The 23,971-nt window shown below is 39.8% G+C and overlaps 1 protein-coding gene across 1 annotated transcript in view; it reads left to right on the top strand.

Annotated features, from left to right (window-relative positions):
- The window catches only part of RBL14 (RHOMBOID-like protein 14), a 68,142-nt gene extending 47,347 nt beyond the window's left edge, over positions 1-20,795 (top strand). Inside the window, exon 2 of the mRNA XM_090018954.1 lies at positions 19,714-20,795. Within this exon, the coding sequence (XP_089875080.1) occupies positions 19,714-20,478 (765 nt within the window). The 3' untranslated portion in view covers positions 20,479-20,795. The remainder of the gene's footprint in view (positions 1-19,713) is intronic.
- Positions 20,796-23,971: the final 3,176 nt, after the last annotated feature.

Here is a 23,971-nt window from a genome sequence, read left to right as displayed (position 1 = left end):
CATAGAGATCGGTGGCCATATAAGACTGCCACAAATCTCCAGTAATATACATGGATGTAACTGCTTCTAGAATCTCTTGTATCGTGTCAATTTGGAAGCAGGCATCCTCCCCAGCTGGTCCCATGGCAACATTTAAAATGTTTAAGCACACTTTCTTGTTGCTAAAGGAGACGTCCATCGCCCCTGTACAACAATTAATGCACGTGTTAGCCATTGCTAGGAACAACCTGCCAAGAATGATCGGAGTCTGTCGATGGGCATCAACTCCCTCCATGCCTAAGATTATGAAGTCAACAAGAAAATAAAACTCGTCGACATTGACTAGAACATCCTCCAAGATCCCTCTCGAAACCTTAATGGACCGATCTGCTAACTGTAAGGTCATCGGAGTTGGCATCATCTCCCACAACCCGAATGAATCATAGAAGAATCCTGGGAAGATGTTCACACTCGCCCCCAAGTCTAGCAGTGCTCGCTCAATGGTGATGTCTCCTATGACACATGAAATGATTGGGGCCTCTGGATTCTTGAGCTTTGGTGGTGTTTGGTGCTGTAGCACCGAACTCACATGCTCGGGGAGCACAACTTTGGTAGGAGTCATGGCTCTAAATTTCCTCTCCTGCGTACATAACTCCTTGAGGAACTTGGCATAGGCTGGGACCTGTTGTATTGCATCAAGCAGAGGAAGATTAATATGCACTTGCTTAAACAAATTCAACATTTCTTGTATCTTCACTCCCTGCTTGCCTAAAGGTTTGGGGTTCTGAATGTAATGAAGTGCCAAAATGAGGGAAGCGATATCTCCAAGAGCAAAACACACACATACACAAGTAGCCACTAATGGGTAAAAATACAACAAACCACAAAAGTGGTAGAAACACACAAAATAAAGTGAAAAAATATATTACACTCAAGAGGGCTTCAAAGAAGCATACTTACAATGGGGGAGAACCCCTTTATTTATAAGCACAAAAAGAGAACCCTTGGAAGGGCTCTTAAGGGATGTTGGAGCCCTTCCAACGTCCCTCAAGGGATGGCATTTCCAAGGAAAAAGGAAAAAGGAAAAAGAAAAGAAAAAGAAAAGAAAAAGAAAAGAAAAAGAAATAGGAAAAATGTACATGGCGTGAATGGGGGTAAAAAGACTATTTTACCCCTAGTGGGTATTACAAAGAAAATATATAAATATATGTATTTATATATGTAGATAGACACATATATATGTAATTATATATATATATATATATATATATATGTATGTGTCATGATCTCTCTCTCTCTCTCTCTCTATATATATATATATATATATATATATATATATATATATATATGTACAATCATATTTTAACACCCCCCTCAAACGCACGGGGAGATCACCGAGAGTTTGTTGAGTAGAAAGTAAAAGCGAGGCGATGGCAACACTTTGGTGAAGAAGTCTGCCAACTGGTATTCGGTAGGAATATATGGCAAGTGAATAGTGCCACGTAGGAACTCATCACGAATATAATGGCAGTCCATCTCAATGTGCTTGGTTCATTCATGGAAGATTGCAGGCAATGTAGATAAAACTCTTGTTGTCGCAACATAGCTTCAAAGGAGTTGAGAATGAAACGCCCATATCTTTAAGCAGACTTCTTAACCATACAATCTCAGTGGTGGTAGTAGCCATTGCACGATATTCTGCCTCTGTAGAAGAGAGTGATACTTTCTGTTGCTTCTTACATCTCCATGAAATAAGTGACTCTCCAAGAAACACACAATAACCTGTGGTGGAAATATGATCATTGGAGTTAGAGTCAGTATAAACAAGTAAAGTAAGAGGTGAAGAAGAGGGTAAGAATAATCCTTTAGTTATGGTGTTCTTTAAATATCTGACAATTCTTATGACTGCAGCCATGTGAATGGTAGAAGGAGCAGTCTGAAATTGGCTTGCACTATGAACCGCATGAGAGATGTCTGACCTGGTGATAGATAAATATGTTAGTGACCCAATCAATTGACGATAAGGCGTGGGATCTTCTATAGGAGTGCCATCGCTGGCTCTCATCTTGCCGTTGATTATTTTTGGAGCCTCCACTTTTTTGTCATCTGTAAGCCCAGACCGGGCAATGATATCGGAGGCAAGCTTCATTTGGGAGAGGATATACCCTTTAGGGGAATATGCAACTTCAATACCTAAAAAATACCTTAGAAAACCAAGGTCAGACATATCAACATAAGATCAATACCTTTTTTTGTCATTACCTGTGATAATCATGTCATCAACATAAAGCAATAAAATTGTTTTATTTTCATTAGAAGTTTTAACAAACAAAGCAGTATCGGTATAACAAGAAGAAAAAACATTATCAAGAACTACTTTGCTAAAAAAATCATACCAAGCTTTTGGTGCTTGTTTGAGACCATAGATGACTTTATTTAACTTTAGAATATTTCTTTTACCAATTTCAAGACCTGGCGGTGGATCCATAAGGACTTCTTCACATAAAGTTCCATTTAAAAAAACTTTTTTAACATCAAGTTGATAAATCAACCATTGTTTAATAGAGGCTAAGGCAATTAACGTTCGTACACTCGTCATTCTAGCAACTGGAACAAAGGTCTCTTCATAATCTATTCTATATTTTTGGGTGTAGCTTTTTGCAATCAAACGAGCTTTGTATCTTTCGAGGGATCCGTCACATTTGGTTTTGACTTTATATACCCATCTACATCCAATAGCATTTTTTCCTAATGGTTGACGAATAATGCTCCAAGTTTGGGCTTTGTTAAGAGCCTCTAATTCAATTCTCATTGCATCAATCCAATGAGAATGATCCTTAGCTTCTTTATAAGAGGTAGGTTCATGATACAAATGTATCATCATGAGGCAAGTTCTATAATTGGGTGAAAAAGATTCATAAGATACAAATTTTTGTGGTGGTCTACTATTACGAGAAGACCTTTTAGGTTGGTTGTCATCACTAGATTCTTCTAAGCAATGTTGTGAAAAGCGTTGAGGCGTAGCGAGGCGCTCTACCAAAATCTAAGGCGAGGCGTAAGCCTCGAGGCGCAGAGCGTGAGCCTTAAATTTTTTTTTTAAAACTTAAAAAAACTAAAAAAATTATCTAAAATTATAAATAAATAAAAAATGTTTTATTGATGAAGCAACAACCAACAAAAAATAAAATATCTCAAATAAATACGTAAAAAATATCCAAAATGGTAAAATGGCCACAACCATCTAAAATGGGTTTCATGTTGTGCTGGATATAAAAGAATAGTCTTTGAGGCACCCACAAGAAGCACCGGCCTTTTTTAGGTGGGGATTTGGGATTTCATTAGCACCTCCTTTTTACTTCACTTTTGGAAAAGAAGAATCTAATTCTCATGAAGATACAATTCCGGAACCGAACTATCCATATCACTCTAGCCAAACATTCCCCATTTGCAGTTATTTGGGACGATGCAAGTTCAAATCTAAATGGTATGGTTGTTTTAACTGGTAGGGGTCTCCCTAACCCCAGCTTTCTCTGTCGAAAAAAAGTAAGCAGAGTTTATCACCTTGTAAGACGATCGCTTCATTAAGAAGCAGTTGACAGTCCTGTTTACTCAAATAGAACACACAAGATCTTATGTCACATGGATACACCCAAAAGCACACGAACATGCCATTATTGTGCAGTTTTCCATATAAGAGGCATATATGGTTCTTTTTTTTTAAAGAATGTTTATAGTTCAGCGTTATATTGAAAAAGAAAATTCAGATAGACAAAAGGCAATTTGAATTATAAGCGATTTATACAGCTACTGAGTTTTGTAAACATTGAACCCATAATAATAATGCCCTTAATAACTTTGAAGAAAGGGGTGTCTACTTGGTCCCTAGGAGAAAATACTTAAGGATCTGATTTTATCACTCCATTTAGTTTTATTCAGTTAGCTAAAACCATATCTGATTATAATCAGATGCAATTATACTTTTTGACTTTTGTTACTGAATCTCATTACATGTAAAAAAATCACATTTGCTACGAGCTTTTTCACCATCAGAATCCAAATCCACTTAGCCAGTATCATTTCAGACGTCTTCCACCTGAACCGGTGGTTTCTTCCTTAAATATCAACAACAACAACGAAAACTTTCGGTGATTAAGGGAATCGAACAGGGAAATCATGGAGAACTAAGTTCAAGATCCAATCGGAACTGGACCCATTTGCAACCGCAGGTCCACCCCGAGTCTTTGTAGTAGTATTTTAGTGTCTTATCTTTTATTTTTGAGAAGGATCACTTGGTAACTTCAAAACGTTGAGGGACATGGGTACCAATGATTAAGGACAAGCAGGAGAGCAACAAAACAACCTTTGCCCCTTCCCTCCTACCGAACCATGTTTCGTTAAAAACAAACAAACATCACAAATCCCGGAGGAAGTGTAACATAGGAAAGGCTTGTCCGGGTTAGAATCGTCGAAGCCCCATAACCCTTTCTGCCTCCTCATGCACTCCCTACACCTACTGAACCTATCGTCTGTCTCATTCCACCCCACCTTGATCGTGTTCTTGATGAGGTCGTTGAGGTCCGCAAAGATGTCTCCCAACTCCAGGAACTGCACGATCAGAAAGCAGGGACAACAGGGGAGCCAACCGAGAGAGAGGGAATCAATGTGAGAGAGAGGGAATTCGACGCGTGCACATTCGTGAGCCCCATCGACAGCTTCATAACCGGCTCGACGACCGTGACTCAACTCTACAGGAGAGCATTACTTCCTCTGCAGCGTCGGCCAGCACTGCACCTTCGGGCAGAAGGTCGCCATCAACATCGTCGCGGCCACCACTTCCTCACCTCCACCGGCCCCGACGACCGTGACTCAACTCTACAGGAGAGCATTACTTCCTTTGCAGTGTCGGCTAGCACTGCACCTTTGGGCAGAAGGTTACTATCAACGTCGTCGCAGCCACCACCTCCTCACCTCCATCGGCTAAATCCCCCGCTTCGCCCGCTCCTACTGTTGGATCTCCTCCTCCTTCTGCTGGATCTCCTCCTCCAGCTGCATTGCCTCCTCTTCCTTCTGCTGCATCGCCTCCTCTTCCTTCCGCCAGATCTCCTTCTGTTGCATCTCCTACTCTTTCTTCTGCTGGATCTCCTCCTGTTCCTTCTACCAGATCTCCTAGCGGGTTGCTCGGTGGTCCTGCTCCTTCACTCAACCAGTAGAATTTCACGTCTTCCCTCAGCGGCAACCTCAGATGGGCTACCCTTTTCGCCATGGCTACTTGCCTTGCCTTCATGCGGTAATCGAACACCCTTCTTTCCTTTCTTCCAAAGCCGGTGTCTTCCTGCAAAGATGGACGTATTTTATTATGGTTTTTTAGCTTCTGGGGAGTTCAGGACAGGTGGATGATTTCTATTCTTCTGTGTTTTGGGTGTATAATGGCACTCCCATCTGGGGAGAGACCTGATGTATTGTTAGCAATATGATGATTTGGGTGCTTTTTGTGTGCAACTCTTAGCATTAGCAGTAGTGGCCAGTGGCCATCATTAGCAGTAGTGGCCACTGGCCAACAACATGAGGCTTGCGCGCCTCACTGTGAGGCGCACCTCGCCTCGAAGCGTACGCCTCAAAGCGTGTGAGGCGTACGCCTCGTACGCTTTTACGTTTCATGCCTGCGCCTCAAGGCACAAAGGCCCTCGCCTTGAGGTGAGACACGCTTTTTGCGCCTTGAGACGCGTTTTTAATAACACTACTTCTAAGTTTTGAGAATATCTTTCAAGAGCCGAGTGATGTTCATTTCCAAACCGCCGAGTATATATATTTAAATCATTAGAGTTTTCATTTTGAAAAACCTCATCATGTTGAGGTATGTCATTATGATGTAAAATCCCATCACAAGTATTATTGTAAATATTTGTGTCTAGGGACTCGATTCTAGGAGCTAAATCAAATAGGAAGAAATAATCAATGTCTTCTTTAGATGTGTGAATATCAAAACCATTTTGATCCTCAAGAAAGTTTACATTTCTTGATACATAAAGTTTATTGTTTTGAAGATCATAGCATCTATAACCTTTTTGATTTTCACCATAGCCAATGAATACACATTCAAGGGCCTTTGGTGATAATTTGTCTTGTCCTTGAATAAGCACAAAGCATTTGCATCCAAAGATCCTTAGTGTATTAAAATCGGGAGTAATTTTGAACAATTTTTCAAAAGGTGATACATTCTTTAATGAAGAGGAGGGCATACGATTGATAAGATATGTTGCGGTAAGAAGAGCTTCGGCCCAAAAATTTTTAGGAACATTTTTAGAGACAAGTGTTCTTGTGGTTTCAATTAAGTGTCTATCTATCCTTTCCGCAAGACCATTTTGTTGCAGAGTTTTAGGACAAGAACGTTGATGTAAAATTCCATTTGATTTAAAATAATTTTGAAAGTCTCTAGACATGTACTCCCTTCCGTTATCGGATCTAAATATAGCTATATTGAGTTGAAATTGATTTTGAATAAGAACATGGAATTCTTTAAAATTATTGAAGACATCAGATTTGTTTTTAATAATGTATACCCATGTATATCTAGAAAATTCATCAATGAAGGTAACATAGTAGGAATATCCCCCTTTGGACATAACGGATGCCGACCCTCATACATCGGAATGCACAAGTTCAAAAGATCTTTTTGACACAAAATTACTATGCGAATACGGAAGCGAATGAATCTTTCCAAGAATACAATCATTGCATGTAAATGTATTTGTATTACAAAATTTTTCCAAAAAAGGAAAAAGATAGAACTTAGAAATACTAGGACGTCCAAGCCTCTTATGCCAAGTCTCAATATCTTTAGATTGAACATGATTACAAAATGATTTAGATGGCAAAGACAAAAAATCCATATAGTAAAGATCCCCTCTTCTATGGCCTTGCCCAATTCGCTTCCCGGACCGAAGATCCTGCAAATGACAATGGGTTGGTGAAAAAGAGACATTACATTCAAAATCAGTAATTTGAGAAACGAAAAAAAGATTTAAATTTAGTTTTGAAATAATTCGGATTTTAGGAACTAAATTTTTTTTGTTTTGGTCAAAAGTTTTCTCAAGGTTTCAACATCCAAGGATGTTTCATCGGCGGTTGAAACATATGATTTAAATTTGTTAAGACTTGGTTTTGATAAAAGCGATGCATTTGGGGTCATATGAAAGGAGGCACCCGAGTCAAGGATCCAAGAAGTCATACCCGGAAAAGAGGAAATGGCGGCACCAGAAGTAGAACACAAAGAAGATGATGTAGATGAGTTCATCTTTATGAATTGTTGAAGAGTTTCGGTAAGATGCGCAATGGACTCCTTTATGTTTCCATCCTTCTTTGAATCTTCATTAGTATTTGGAGGAATTTCACCAACGGAAGCAACCTTCCTTTTGAATTTAGGTCTATCCGGGCGAATATGACCCGGCTCATTACAATTATGACAAATAACCTTTCTTCCTCCACCACCATTATTCTTCCAAAAGTGGGGTGGTTTATATGACCTAACATTATTGTTGTATCTAGATACGACATGAACTTCATCAACATCTCTTTTCAAGGCCAAACGAGTTTCTTCTTGACATAAGTCTGTCAAAATATCACTTAGAGGTGTAGAAGCCCTATGAAGTAGGGATCCTCTAAGTTGCTCAAATTCGGGACGAAGCCCATGAATGAATTGAAAGAATCTTTCTTTCTCCATTTGCTCTTCCCTCATGGCAATAGCACTACCTTCCCATTGAGGTTCAAGAAGAACAAGTTCATCCAACAAAGAAGATAGGGCACTATAATAGTCCCTAATACTTATATCACCTTGCTTGGTTTCTCTCACCTTTTCTTGTAAAAAAAAATGCCTAGCAAGATCTCTTTGCGTGTACATTCCTTTCATAAAGAACCAAGCTTCATTGGCCTTCTTAAATTTTGCAAGATTTGCACAAATCTTTAAATCCACATTATTCATGAGCCATGCTAGAATTTTAGCATGTTCACTTTCCCAATCCTCCATTTTTGAAGAGAAGTCAAGAATAGCCTTCTCTTTTTTCTTCTTCATTCAAAGTTTTTTCCTCATCACCTTCAAACTTAGTTAATTTCAATTGAGGTTCCGGAATGGTCACACACACATACCTCCAAAGTTTTTTACCTTTGAGGTTATTCTCCATAGCGGCCGCCCACATTCGGTAATTGGTCCCATTCAATTTGAATGAGAGATCGATTTTTGCATCCTTGTCAGCCATATTAAAAAACAAAGGTTTAAAGGCAAGAGAGAGGATTGATATTACTTGTCAAGTGAGATCCCAATGAAGCTTCCTTAACCTTGCTTTGATACCATGTAATAAAGTGCCAAATGAGGGAAGCGATATTTCCAAGAGCAAAACACACACATACACAAGTAGCTACTAATGGGCAAAAATACAACAAACCATAAAAGTGGTAGAAACACACAAAATGAAGTGAAAAAATATATTCCACTCAAGAGGGCTTCAAAGAAGCATACTTACAATGGGGGAGAACCCCTTTATTTATAGGCACAAAAGGAGAACCCTTGGAAGGGCTCCTAAGGGATGTTGGAGCCCTTCCAACGGTCACAAATGTGACCGTTGGAGGCTCCAACGTCCCTCAAGGGGTGGCATTTCCAAGGAAAAAGGAAAAAAAAAGAAAAAGAAAAAGAAAAAGAAAAAGAAAAGAGAAAAAGAAATAGGGAAAAATGTACATGGCGTGAATGGGGGTAAAAAGACTATTTTACCCCTAGTGGGTATTACAAAGAAAATATATAAATAATGTATTTATATATGTAGATAGACACATAGACATATATATATATATATATGTAATTATTATATATGTGTATGTGTCATGATCTAAATATATAAATATATATATGTACAATCATATTTTAACACTGAAGTGCTTGAGGAAAGGGAGGCTTGGGAGTATAAACTTGGGAGTTCGGCTCCCTTGTCTCCTGAACTTTCTCTTTTGGGTCCTTTGGAGCCTTGGGTGTTCTGTGGCTCAGAGGACACTGGTGCCTTACGATGGTATTGTTTTTCGCTCCTCATGGCTAGGACCATCTTTGCCTGCTCTGGATGTGAGTCAGTCAAGTGCAGGACGACAAACATAGGGTCCTTCCCTTTGCGATTTTCTAAAGGCTGGCTAGGTAGGCTATCCTCCCCCCGTTTGTTCAAGGTCTTTGCAAGCTGTCCTATCTGAAGTTCGAACTTAGAAATGGACCGGGTATGAGAATGCATGATCTGGTTATACTTATCCATGGCATTTTGATTGCTTTCTTTCATGTCTGCAAATGCCTGAAAAAATCTCTCCTCGAATGATTGGGGTGTGGACTCTACAGGAGGAGGTATGGGTTAGGTATGCCTCAGGTATGCTTGAGGAAACGTAGGCCTAGCATACGACTAGTCAAAAGCATTAGGTGTGGCCTGGGATGGAGGTGGGGTAGAAGTAACGGGTTGAGAGTTTACCAAGAAAAAATTGGGTGATTCCTCCACCTTAGGTTATATGTGTTGGAATATGGGTTATTCACAGGTTTGGGGAATCCCTGAGCAATTTGGACTTGCTCCTGAACGAACTCGGGATATTGGGTTGCAAATGGGCACTTAGTAACAACATGTGCTGGACTAAAACATAGGGTACACACTAGATGAACTATAGAGGGTCCTGCAAGAAGCTGGTCAAATTTTTGAGTGAGCAAGTCCACTTTGCTTTGCAACTCAGCCAGCCATCGCACCAATTTCGTGGACACCTCCTTTCTTGGGGTTGCTTGGTGTGACCCTCTCAGATCGTGAGGTAGAAGCAGGGTGAAGCGAATTTTCGCTCAACGTTTCAAACAATCTCCATGCTTCATCATTGCTCTTAAGCATGAAAGTACCTCCACATGAGGCATCAAACATCTGACGGTTTCGTTCAGACAATCCATCGTAGAAGCACTACACCAACTGCCACTTGAGCACCTGGTGGTGGGGACACTTCCTGAGGAGGTCCTTCATTCTGTCCCAAGTTTCATGGAATTGCTCACCGTCGAGCTCAGAAAAACTCGTAATGTCTCGCCTGAACTGGTTTGTACGACTATAGGAAAGTATTTCCTAGGGAACTCTTTTTGCATTTGATCCCATGTGTGTATCTCAACCGTGTCCAAAGAATAAAGCCAATACTTAGCTTTATCTTTGAGTGAAAACGGGAACAAGGTGAGATGCAAGGCATCCTCATTAAAATTTTGGATCCTAACTGTGGAACAGATCTCTAAGAACTCGTCGAGGTACTTATAGGAATCTTTATAATTAAGGTCACAAAACGAAGGCAACATTTGAATAATGTTGGCCTTAGTCTCGTACTGTGGAGCTCCTACATCGGGTCTTCTAATGCAGGAGGCCTGGGTATACTCCGTAGCAGCGAAATACTTCTGAAGAGATTGTGCTGATGCAATTTGCTGCTGTTGGTCACCCATTGTATTCAATTTACAAGAAGAGTGTAAAATCTTCTCGAGATTGTCTACAAATGGATGTAACAGAGCAAGCTACAACTGGTGGCCTTGTATAAACTAGCACTACCTTGTACCCATTGTATTCAATTTACAAGAAGAGTGTATTATCTCACACTAGTAGTGAAGTCCGGGTCGAACACAAGGAAATGGGTCAAAACCTTGTACTCCAAGCCAAACCCATTCTTTATTGCCTTGAAAATAAACAAATGTGCAATCAAACTTATTACAAATGTTCGAGCGAAAATAAAAATTAATACAATCCATAATAAATAATTGGCCTAATGCCCTACTAAAAAAATAACAAGTCTTCGTCTGCTCGCGAACTAGCTCTTGTTGTCCTCGTGTGTACGGGCGTGCCTTGGTATGTCCACCTCAGCCCTGGTTCCACCTAAACTCAATTAGCTCACGTCACCACCTGCAAAACATGAAACCAAAAAAACAAAGACAAACTAGATTGTCTAATCTAGCTACGGTTAGTCCCAATAAAACAAATAATTGAAATAAATCTAATTATAACAGATTGCTGCAACTAAATCTAAAAAAAAGAAACGACTTTAACTAGGAAAAGACTAGGTCACGGTTTTGCCAAAAACTGATTTCATAAAACACGTGAAACTCGGTTTCGGTTTTGCCAAAAACTAATTTCATAAATCACGTGAAACTCGGTTTTATAAAATCTGTTCAAAACCACATTTTTATCATTAAACTCACGTGAATCTTTTGCAAAACTGTTACCCTAACATGCTCACCGCTAACTAACATGCTAAACTAATATAAAAAATTAGTGAAGTTAATAATCGACCACTAAAACTTATCAAAGATTAATACAAAACAGGTCTGGCCGACTGTTTGTGGCTGATCTGGCCGGCAGGTTGGGTTGGGCCGACTGGCTGCCCTAGCTGCCGGTTTTCAAAAACAGATTTTTAAAAAAATAAAAATTGATTTTAGTGCTGAAATAAATGCTAAAAATCCCTAATTTATATGCAGCAAAGAAGAAAAGTAAAAATCCCTAATCTATATGCACCTAAACTAAAGAAAAGGTAGCAAGGAGCGTACCTTTTGGCATCTCCGAGGAGCTTAGGGGAGAAGAGAGCGGTCGGTACCTGGTCACGCACGTGGTTGCCTTCCTTCGTAGTTGAAATCCACAAGGTTCACCATTCCCTCGATTGTGCATGGCCTTCTTTGCCGAGCAACGGATATGGGAGAAGTGTGCGGGAGAAAAAAGGATACCGGCTAGGGAGAAAGAAGGGTTTGACCAGTTTCATGACAGCATCTAGGCTGAAGAAGAGGCTCCAATGACACCACGATCGAGGTAGGGCCTTGGGTAAGAAGGGGGAAGAGGAAGGAGGGGGCAGCAATTCTAAGGAGGCAAGGATGCCTCCCACACGTCCCATCATAGCTTAAATTGTAATGAAATGGTGGTCTTCAACAAATGCACAAATAACTCACAAACAAGTGTCTATTGGAGACACTACAAGCATGACCCTTGAAAGGGTATAAAAGGAAGAACACTTGAAAAATAAATAATACTCTATGTCACATGGGTGCGGGTGCGGGTGCGGGCGCGGGTGCGGGTGCGGGTGCGGGTGCGGGGATTCGGCACTTCCAAAAAACCCGGGTGCGGGGGTGCGGCAGGGGCAAAAATGTAATAAGTAATATATATATATATATATATATATATATATATATATATATATATATATATATAAAGGGGGTTGGGGAATAGGCGGGGTTTTTTTTTAAAAAGGGGTTTTTTTTTAAACTTTGCAGCTGTCAGGCAGCTGCTGTCAGGCAGCTGCTGTCAGCAGCTGCTGTCAGCAGCTGACAGGCAGCTGCTGACAGCAGCTGACAGACAGCTGCTGCAGCTGTGCTGACAGACAGCTGCTGCAGCTGTGCTGACAGCACAGCTGACAGCACAGCTGACAGCTGCTGTCAGCACAGCTGACAGCTGCTGTCAGCAGCTGTGCGTGAAAACTGAAAAACTTACTTTATGCTAGGCAGCTGACAGACTAGCATAAAGTTTTTTAAAAAAAAATTCGAAGCCCATTTGGGCAAATTTTTTTTTTTTAAAAATGGACATTAATGATCCTGGGTGCGGTCAACGCACCCAGGATCGAGTTGACCGCACCCGGTGCGGCACCCGCACCCGCACCCGCGTCGAGTCGCGTCGACGCGGGTGCGGCACCCTCCTAGCCGAATCCCTGTGACATAGATAATACTTTATTCATGAACAAAATGCTTAAGAAGCATAGTCATTTACATTGAAGGGGTTCACCCCTATATATACAAAAAAGTGGAAGAGAGAGGAGAGCTCATTTTGAGCTCTCCAAAAGAGACGTTGGATTCCAACGTCTCTTAATATAGCTGTTGGACTACAGTCCAACAACATTTATTATTATAGCTGTTAGACTATAGTCCAACAACATTTATTATAGCTGTTGGACTACAGTCCAACAACTATTTTCACAGTCAAGTTCCAACAGGAACTTGACTGGATCAAATATCTAGTTTCTATTGAACTAGATGCTAAAAAAGAAAATAAAGAAAAATAGAAAAATAAAATAATAAAAGAAAATATAATAATATTAAATAATATATATATATATATATATATTACAGTTTACATTTTAACACTCTCCCTCAAACTTACGGTACAATGAGCGAAAGTTTGTCTAAGAGGAAGTGAAATCTGGGAGCAGCGAGAGGCTTGGTGAAGAAGTCTGCTAATTGATATTCTGATGTAACATATGGCAGATCAATGGTTCCATGTAAGTATTCCTCTCTGACATAGTGACAGTCCATCTCAATGTGTTTAGTACGCTCATGGAATGTCCGGTTGCTTGCAATGTAGATCGCACTTTTGTTGTCACAACACATCTTTGAAGCTTGCGTTGCTTTAGCTCCCATATCCGCTAGCAATCGTCTGAGCCAAACAACCTCCATAGTGGTGGTTGCCATGACTCTGTATTCATCTTCGGTGGAGGAAAGAGAAACTTTTTGCTGCTTCTTGCACCTCTACGAAATTAAGGTTTCACCTAGGAACACACAAAAACCAGTAGTTGAGTGTCTATTATTGGGATCACCTCCCCAGTCAGCATCAGTATATGCAATTAAATTTAATGAAGATGAAGCAGACAAGAAGAGTCCTCGTGAAAGAGAGGATTTTAAGTATCTAATAATACGCAAAATCGCTCCCATGTGCACGAAGGTGGGAGCATGCTGAAACTGACTGACTGTATGAACCGCATGAGTTATATCTGGCCTAGTAATGGAAAGATAAGAAAGAGATCCAACAAGCTGTCTATAAGGAGTAGGATCATCAAAAAGTTCTCCATCATCAATTTTCATTTTAACATTGACAACTTCTGGAGTGTCTACTTTCTTATCATCTGTAATGCCAGACCTGGAAACGATATCAAGAGCAAATTTAGATTGAGATATCAAATACCCCCGAGGGGAATAAGCAACTTCAATGCCTAAAAAATATCTTAATAAACCTAAGTCAGTCATTTCAAAGTGAGTTTTAAGAAGAGATTTGATATTTGCAACTCCCTGTTTGTCGCCTCCAGTCATGATCATATCGTCCACATAGAGAAGAAGAATAATGATGTCTGCATCAGATTTCTTAACAAACAAAGCAGTGTCAGTTAAACAAGGTTGAAAACCAATATCAAGCATAACATGACTAAATCGGTCATACCAGGCTTTTGGAGCCTGTTTAAGACCATAAAGAGCTTTTTCTAGACGAAGAGCTTTACCCTTAGGGATACTAATACCAGGTGGGGCTTCCATGTATACTTCTTCAACGAGATTCCCATTCAGGAAAGCATTTTTGACATCTAATTGAAAGATAGGCCATGTTCTAATGGAGGCCAAGGCTATTAAAGTTCTAACAATGGTCATACGGGCCACAGGAGCAAATGTTTCTTCATAATCGATGACATACTCTTGGGCATATCCTTTTGCTACTAAACGGGCCTTATATCTTTCCAGGGTCCCATCACTTTTGGTTTTGACTTTGTATATCCACCTACAACCTATAGGTTTCTTACCCGGAGGAATATCTTGTACCGTCCAAGTATTGGCCTTTTCTAGTGCATCCAATTCTATTTTCATGGCTTCTATCAATTCTATATGATTTTTTGCTTGAGAATAGGATGATGGTTCAACATATGATTGTATTAATGCAATGGCGGCCCTATACGTGGGTGAAAAAGATTCATAAGACACAAATTTTTCTGGAGGTTTAGAGATTCTAGACGTTCTTCTAGGTGAGACTTCAGAGTATTTTTGTAATGCACATGGAAGATTTTGCTCTATACGTCTTGAATATTGTAAACTAACATCCCTATGGATTTGCTCTTCATTATCATCATTTTCAACAACAATAGGACTTTGATCATTGTCAAGGTCACATCCAACATCACATTCATTGGATTTTGAAGTTGGATAAATTAAAAACGAGTATTCAGTGACATCCTTGGATTTTTCAAATTCAAAGAAGCTTTCTTTTTCCAAAAAAGATACATTTCTTGACACATATAATTTGTCATTTTGAAAATCGAAACACCTGTAGCCTTTTTGATTATCAGCATATCCTAAAAAGGCACATGGGATTGCACGAGGAGAGAGTTTGTTATTTCTGTTGGTGAAAACAAAATATTTGCATCCAAAGACTCTTAATCTAGAATAATCTGGAGTTAAATTAACAAGTTTTTCTATTGGAGTTGTATTCTTTAATGAGAAAGATGACATCCTATTAATGAAGTAGGTGGCAGTTAGGACCGCTTCAACCCAAAAACTTTTTGGAACTTGATTTGCAATTAGCAATGTCCTAGTAGTTTCCATAATGTGCCGATGTTTGCGTTCGGCTAGGCCATTCTGTTGTGGAGTGTGTGGACATGATCTTTGATGTGTAATACCATGTAAATTGAGATAGTCTTTGAATTCGTTGGACATAAATTCTCCCCCTAAATCAGTGCGAAAAACAGAAATATCATTTTGAAACTTATTTTTAACCATTTTATGAAATATTTGGAAGTTAGCAAAGACATCAGATTTATGTTTAAGAAAATAAATCCAAGTATGTCTAGAAAAGTCATCAACAAAAATGACATAATATGTATAACCACCTTTGGAAATAACTGGTGCGGGGCCCCAAACATCCGAATGTATTAACTCAAGTGGTCGTGAGGAAACAAAAGTTCTACTAAGAAATGGTAACCTTTTCATTTTGCCAAGAATGCAGTCTTTACAAGAAAAATTTTCAGAATTACAAATTTTTTTCAAACTTTGAAAATATTGAATTTTAGACATATGAGGATGGCCAAGCCTTTTGTGCCATAAATCCAATTCTAATTTCTGAATATTATAACAAAATGCATTCTTGGGTAATTCCAAAAAGTCCATGTAATAAAGTCTTCCTTCTCTATGGCCTTCCCCAATCAGCTTCCCTGACTGGCGATCCTGTACCCAATAACCATGAGAAGAGGAGTTATTACATCCATAATCAAATATTTGCGAAACAGATAAGAGATTCAAATTAAGTTTAGGGATATATCTAACTTTTGGGATAAAAAATCTTTTGGATTTTTGAAGATTTTCAAAACATCGTATTCCTTTTACTTCAAGAGATGTGCCATCGGCTGTAAAAACCTTTGACACACTTGAGTTATTTTTAAGACATTCGGATAGACTATTAACATTTGAGGTCATATGAAAAGAAGCACCAGAATCTAAAAGCCAAGGAAAGTTACCTGGACCGGAGAAAGATGCAATTGCCGCTCCAGTTGAGGCTTCGGTTGAGGAGGATACCCCTTTGAGAAGAGGTTGAAGGATTTCCATCAGTTGAGCCATAGACACAGGTGCATCTTGATCTTTTGACTCAGATTCAACAGATGCAACTCTTTTTTCTTCTCTTCTTTTTAACTTTGGACATTGAGGCCTATAGTGCCCCGGTTCATGACAATGATGACAAATAACTTTTCTTTTATCAAAGTCGTTGTTTTGCCTTCCAAAATGAGGCGGCTTGTAAGTACGAGTATGATTCCCCGGTCTAGATACAGCTAAAACGAAGTCATCATCAACTTTTGGAGTACTTTTTCTAAGTCTATTTTCCTCCATAGTGAGCTCTTCTATAGTATCAACAATAGAAGGAATTTTTCCACGATGTAAAAGGGCCGATTTGGTGGATTCAAACTCCGGCCGTAGACCATTCACAAATTGATAGAAATGTTCCATATCGAGTTGCTTTTGGCGAAGCTCGATGTCTTCGGCACAATGCCATTTGGGCTCAAGAAGAGCCAACTCTTCCCAAAGTTCGGACAACTCATTATAATATTCTCGAATAGTTTTATCTTTTTGAGTCATTGTCCGAACTTTATCTTGTAAATTGCATACATGTGCAATATCTTTAAGGGAATACATGTTTTTGAGGTATTCCCAAGCCTTATCGGCATGCTCAAACTTAGCTAGAGTAGAGCATTTTTTAATGTCTATGCTATTGATGAGCCATGACATAATTTTTGCATGCCCTATCCTCCATTCTTTCCATTTCTTTTCATAAGTGGCTAACGCCTTACTCTTCTCTTCTTCCGTTAGAGGAACCTCTTTATCACCCTCTTTCTTGGTAAAAGATAGTTTAGGTTCCAAATCGGAACCCACTATACCCCATAAACCTTTTCCCCAAATGTGGTGCTTCATAATCGAAGCCCACATTACATAGTTAGTATCATTTAGCTTCATAGGAATGATGGTGATCTTATCATTGTCATCCATCTTTTACAAGGGTAAGAGAAGAATAAATAGGAGGAGAGAGAGAGAGAAAAATAAAAAGAAAAGAAAAAGAGTAGACAAAGGAATAAGAGAGGATACAAAACCAAAATTTTTTGTAGCACAAGTTCGCCTTTCTTCAAACAAATCTTCTTGAGCCAAGAATAAGGTGATGAAACACCTTTTGTAAATGTGACACGGAAATCGAGGCGGAAGCACTTCAAGATCTAAGGATTTCGTAGCTCTGATACCATGTAATGAAATGGTGGTCTTCAACAAATGCACAAATAACTCACAAACAAGTGTCTATTGGAGACACTACAAGCATGACCCTTGAAAGGGTATAAAAGGAAGAACACTTGAAAAATAAATAATACTTTATTCATGAACAAAATGCTTAAGAAGAATAGTCATTTACATTGAAGGGGTTCACCCCTATATATACAAAAAAGTGAAAGAGAGAGTCTCCAAAAGAGACGTTGGATTCCAATGTCTCTTAATATAGCTGTTGGACTACAGTCCAACAACATTTATTATTATAGCTGTTGGACTATAGTCCAACAACATTTATTATAGCTGCAGTCCAACAGCTATTCCTGGATCAAATATCTAGTTTCTATTGAACTAGATGCTAAAAAAGAAAATAAAGAAAAATAGAAAAATAAAATAATAAAAGGAAATATAATAATATTAAATAATATATATATATATATATTACAGTTTACATTTTAACATAAATAAGCTATTCTAGGGTTAGATAGGTAGTTTTATAAAATTATTAAAGAAAGGCTTGCTTTTCAAAGTTTACAAAACACCTCAACTCAACAACTATTTTATAAAACAATGTTAGAACTTACACTAATTCTAAAAGATGGTTGACGCCCCACTAGGGGTGTTTAGGTATTTTAAGCCTTCTAAAAACGGTTCAAATCTCAAAATTTGGATTTGGACTGGTATTTACCTCGGGATTTGATCCAAATACCTTCAAATTGCTTGTTTTAGTTTCGTTTTTCGCGAAATTCTAACCAAAGCTTCCCTACCAGAAAACACCCGTAAAACAACTATACATGGGCATTTAAAACATTAAATAAGTACAAGATCATGCATAAGAATGTATAAAAATATGCGTAAAATATGCATGATCATATACGATACAACTTAACAAGATTAGGAAAAAAGATAGCAATGATCTTGGTCTCACACCTAAATGCAGATACCTTGGCTAGGGGATCCAATAACTGGATCAAATTTTTGGGCTGCTATTCCAGTCGATGCTAATGAAGTGGTACGAGTGATGTATTCCAGAGCAAGCAGCTACTTTTGTTCCTCCTCCATCAGAACTTAAATGTGTCCTGGATCCCTGGGTTGAAGAACCTCTATGCTTATTCCAGCAAGGTCTTCTTTTGGTCTCTTGTAAAACCTGTACACTCTAGTGCACCATTGGCTTGATTATATGACACGACCCACTAATTGCAGTTTCTATCCATTCTTAATTTGAATACATAGGAAAGCTCAGTCCATTGTAAAGGTTCTATTGGGCCCTGTTGAACTTTATCCTCTCCCTCTTCTTTCAGGATGTCTAGCCCTTGCTTCCAACCTCCTCACATGCAGAATTTCTCCTCTTTCGTGGCATTCTGACTGGTGGCTGCCACTATGTGGACTAGTGGTGCCATTGCACTGATGGGTATCATCTGGTCTCATCCTGTAGAAGACCCCACCATTTTGCTGATTACACTGTGATTATTACAATCCAAGTCTTATGTTATTCTTTTATGTACGGGATGAATAAAGTTATTTCTATTAGTGTCCTCGTGACCATGCCATGGGATGTTTTTGGAGTGAGCACTGCATATACTTCCTCTGAGCAAAAGGCATCCAAGATACGGGTTGTTGGAGCTTATGCCCGTTAAAAGTTCTCTATATAATCTGGGGGGCACCCTCATCCACATTTAATGCTACTTTCCAAGGTTTTGTACCATTTACTATATAGTTGCTCCCAAATTCTCAAATCTCATATGACCAAAGATTGCTTTGTTACCTGGAGTTTTCTAGGATGAATTACCACTTTTTTCATAACGTGTGCAACGATCATTCAATCAACTTAGGTTTCTGTAAGTATGAGACATACAAACAGCAGTATGCATTTGAACGATGGTCATTAACTTTGTCCAGTGGTGTGTGGACGAAGGGCAGTTTGCAGAAATCTGACTGTTAAAACTACAAGCTATGTATTGTAAGGTATTATAGATTTGTTTGCAGCGAATGAATTTTATCAGTATATTTGATACTTATGCAGTTGTGTTCAGTATTCCTGCAGGCATATTGTTGTCCATACGGTGTCTGCATGTCTTTTTCCTTTCTTTCATCTTCTTTTTTGTTATTGTGGTCTTAAAATGTAAAATTATTTTATAAATGTGTAATTATTTTCCTTGAATTGTTGTTTCTTGTTGTAGAACCGGGATCTGAAGCGTTTCTTCTTGTCGGCGTTCTACCACATGGGTGAATCCCATCTTGTCTACAATATGCTGTCATTGCTGTGGAAGGGGGTTCAACTAGAAATGGCAATGGGGAGTCTTGAATTTGCGTCTACGGTAGCAGCTTTGCTTGCCATGTCTCAAGGCATTACGCTTGCACTGGCAAAAATGTTAGTCCTGTTTGATTATGATAAAGCCTACTACCATGAGTATGCTGTCGGTTTCTCAGGCGTCCTTTTCGCCATGAAGGTTGTGCTGAATTCTCAGTCAGATGAGTACACGTCCGTGCATGGGTTGATTGTACCATCACGCCATGCTGCCTGGGCTGAACTTATTCTCATCCAGATGTTTGTGCCTGGTGTGTCATTTCTTGGCCATCTTGGAGGTATCCTGGCTGGTCTACTTTACCTGCATTTGAGAGGACAGCGTGCTGGATCAGATCCCCTTACCATCTTACTCAGAAAGTTTTTGGGTATTTTGAGCTGGCCTGTTCATTACATCAGGGACTATCTCAGTCGGCGTAGCAGACGAACATTCGGCAGAGGAAGTGTTGGGGGAACGAGGAGGAGGGATGCTGTTTGGAGATGCCCGGCTTGTACCTTGGACAATTCTGCTTACTTGAGAAGGTGTGAAATGTGTGATACACCAAGGGAAGGGGGTGCTTTTCCAACCAGACAGGATGGGACTCCTGAGCTCTCAATGGAAGAGCTGCGCAGGAGGCGGCTGGAGAGGTTCTCTGGGTGAGACATTGCTTAACAGTCCGGACAAGTATACAATGAAGTCCTCATCTGTATCGTTTCACTGTGGGAAGACTTGGGATCTGAGTCTTGAGTTGGTGCAATTGTTGTTGGCTGGAGCTAAAATGGTCGTTTGGAATGAATTTGATGATCATGATGGATGACTCGGTTGTGCTTGTTCCATAATTCTGCGGCGCGGGTTTCACAATGAGCAGTTCTCTTTCTGTGTGTGTGTGTGTGTGTGCTCGCTCGTGTACATAGTACAAGATTTGGATTCCACATCCTGCATTTAAAACTCTGGTTTCCGATTGTTCTAAATACCAAGACATTTTAGATAGGAGACATTTATGCATGTCCGGCATCAAAATGAAAACTTGTTTTAGATGCCAAAAATAGGAGGCGAATATGGTACTTGAATTAGTCAGCTGATGTCGACTTGGAATGAAACTTGGCCAAATTTTTTGTATTCTACATAGGGGTTTACTTCATATGGAGGTGGGGCCCATTAAGTAACACGTGTCCCTAAGAAGCTTCATAAGAAAAACAAAAACCATGTGGGATAATGGATTTTTGTACTAAAATATGAAATTTAATATGAAATTTAAGTGTGTGTGTGCGTGGCACTTCCTGCACACTATGTTTGACTATGTCCAATCTGATTAGAACTTTTGATTTTTTTTCTTTTTGTACTTTTTGGTAGGTCTAACCCATAGATGTGACTTACATGGCATGTTTAGCAGGAATTGGGTTTTGGATCATGCGTTTGCAATGTGTAAGCCGAACAAAATTCAGTGGCTCATACTATATCAATTTTTTCATGACCCAAATAAATGCGTGTTTGTCTCTGCTATATCTAGGCTCTAGCAATCAAACCATGTTTAACCTACCCTTAACCCTTAAGGTTAGATCGAAATATGATTTCTATTAGCAGGTTGTATCAACTCAATCTAACCTAATGTGTAGCTTATATAGAGCATTTATCCCTTAGACTGTTTCTGTCATGGGCTTATTTTTTTTAATAAGCCAGTGTGGCGTGATGATTCTTTTTTACCATCGCAAGCCTTTTTATCATTCTGTTATAGGTATAGAATGCTTCGCAAACTCGCGATGTGCCAAGTTGTTCAAGCTGACCAGCCTAACGGTCAAAGGCTGCTTACTAACACCTTTTCATGTGTTGAATCATTTTCATTGGCCTTGCTCGTACACAGCTACCTAGCGAAAGCTAATCAAACACATTTTTAAATGCGCATTCCATGTAGTTCATGCCGCTTAGTGCATAATCATCTCATATCAGCTATTACTTTCGAAAAATGAACAAACTTTGCCTTAGTCTTGCGTGTTATGAAGCATATTGCGACTCCATGTGCACGACACAACAAAACCTCGCCACCGAAGGAATAAGAGCTTGCGGCCCTCAGTCCGAAGACCAGTTAATGATTGAACACCATAGCGAAGAGCACCACCCAGACTCATTCATCGACGCTTAGGCATTTACTCGCCTAGCCCCGAGTCACCATACTCTGTTGGAACCACCTAAGGTGATTCTTAAGGGAATTAACCCACACGTACCCCCATGCGTTCAATCACTATGCATATGACACTCTTGCAAGCCGAGAGGTCCTTAACCAAATCTCCAAAGGCAAAATCCGTTGATCCGTTGGCACTGCTTAACCAAACAACGCTCCACATCTGTTCTGCCACACAACGATGCACTAATGCCGATACTGATGCCTATCGCATGTCGTGCTACCATCACACGTTACCGATCAAGCGAACGCATACCGCATATTCCTACACTCGATGCATTTTCTACTCAGTAGAGCTCTGCACTGCACATGCTTCATTTCAAAAGATCGGTTTGGGTCATTCTCCCCCACCTAAAACCATTGTTGTCCTCAACAATGCTGGTGTAGGTTAGAACACAATCTTCATTGATATGTTAGTTTTCATTTGTACTTATCTTTGATTTACTCTTTTTCTTCAGCCTACTTAACTTATTCTGGATTACATCCACCATCGTTGCAACCTTTAAAATGTCAAGTCCCATACCTTTAATGCATCTCCGATCACTTAGACATCGGTCTTCTGCTTTATCAACATCGAGTATTCTCTACTCGTGAGACCCCAGTGTAGTCTCATACACAAGTAGGTCATCCTCGCTCGCACGACAAACTTGCCATCTTTATGCTCATGGCTAGGGTGCCTTCCAACCCCAGCAAGGGCAATTTCAAGGCCTTCGTGGTCCTCGCAGAGAAAGATGACTACCAATGCGTACCACAAGGATATTAACTCCCTTAAGCACCAACTTGTGATTTTTCAACGGTCCAAACTAGTCCACAAGTGAGGGACACCTTTTTACGTATCACTCCAAAGTGGTCCATCAAAGTCTTTTTCTGAGCACTTATCCTCACAAGGGCACTTTGCCCTAATGTTGAAACTCTCCTTCTGAAGCCAACACACTGTAACTCTCTCTCAGAGTCAGCAAAATGTTTTCAAAGGAACCAATGAGCTATGAACAAAAACTTTTTCTACACACATAATTCATTGATGATTTGCCAACTCAAGAGACCAAAACAACGGGCAGTCTGCTCAACGTGGGTACTCCGCTAACCCACAATTTTCAGAGAGAATCTAAAAATTTAATTGAGTCTCCCATACCCAAAGGTACAAATCCATGCAGCTGAATCCAACGTGCATTTTCTGTATGCACAAGGCAAATGTCATACTTCACCTATGAGCCTAACACACAACTGGTAGGAATCTTTGACTTATCTATGTTCCCTTAGTCAACTGAACAACAACCTTATACTTCTTCTTGTCATCGACAAGATGTCCCATACCATCCTACCAACATCTTGCTTTTTGTGCTCAGTCAACCACACTTTAGCTGCGCAAAATTACGTAACCAAGATAAACCACAGTTGTCCTCTTAGTGTCGCACAGAATGAAAAACAAAATCTTCGTGAATCTTTCAGCTCAGATGCCAATTTGTCACGGGCTTATTTTTTTCAATAAGCCAGTGTGGTGCGACGATCCTTCCTTACCACCGCAAGCCTTTCTATCGCTCTGTCACGGGTATAGAATGCTTCGCAAACCTGCGACGCACCAAGCTGGCCAGCCTAACGGCCAAAAGGTTGTGTACTAACACCTTTTCATGTGCTGAATCATTTTTATTGGCCCTGCGCACCACCCCATGCGTAGTTGCCTAACAGAAGCTAATCAAGCGCATTTTTAAATGCACATTTCATGTAGTTTCTGCCGCTTAATGCATAACTGTCCCATATCAGATATTACTTCCAAAAAGGCACAAACTTTGCCTTAGCCTTGCGTGCTATGAAGCGTATTGCGATTCCATGCGCACGACACAACAAAACCTCACCATCGAAGGAACAAGACCTTGCGGCCTCTAGTCCGAAGACCAATTGATGATTGAACACCATAGTGAAGAGCACCACCCAGACTCATAAGCCGACGCTTAGGCATTCACTCGCCTAGTCCTG

Source organism: Nuphar pumila, chromosome 10 (assembly GCF_984573655.1).
Source record: "Nuphar pumila chromosome 10, dmNupPumi1.hap1.1, whole genome shotgun sequence".
Taxonomy (NCBI): domain Eukaryota; kingdom Viridiplantae; phylum Streptophyta; class Magnoliopsida; order Nymphaeales; family Nymphaeaceae; genus Nuphar; species Nuphar pumila.
The sequence above is the reverse complement of the archived record's forward strand: the minus strand, read 5'-3'. Positions and strand labels throughout refer to the sequence as shown.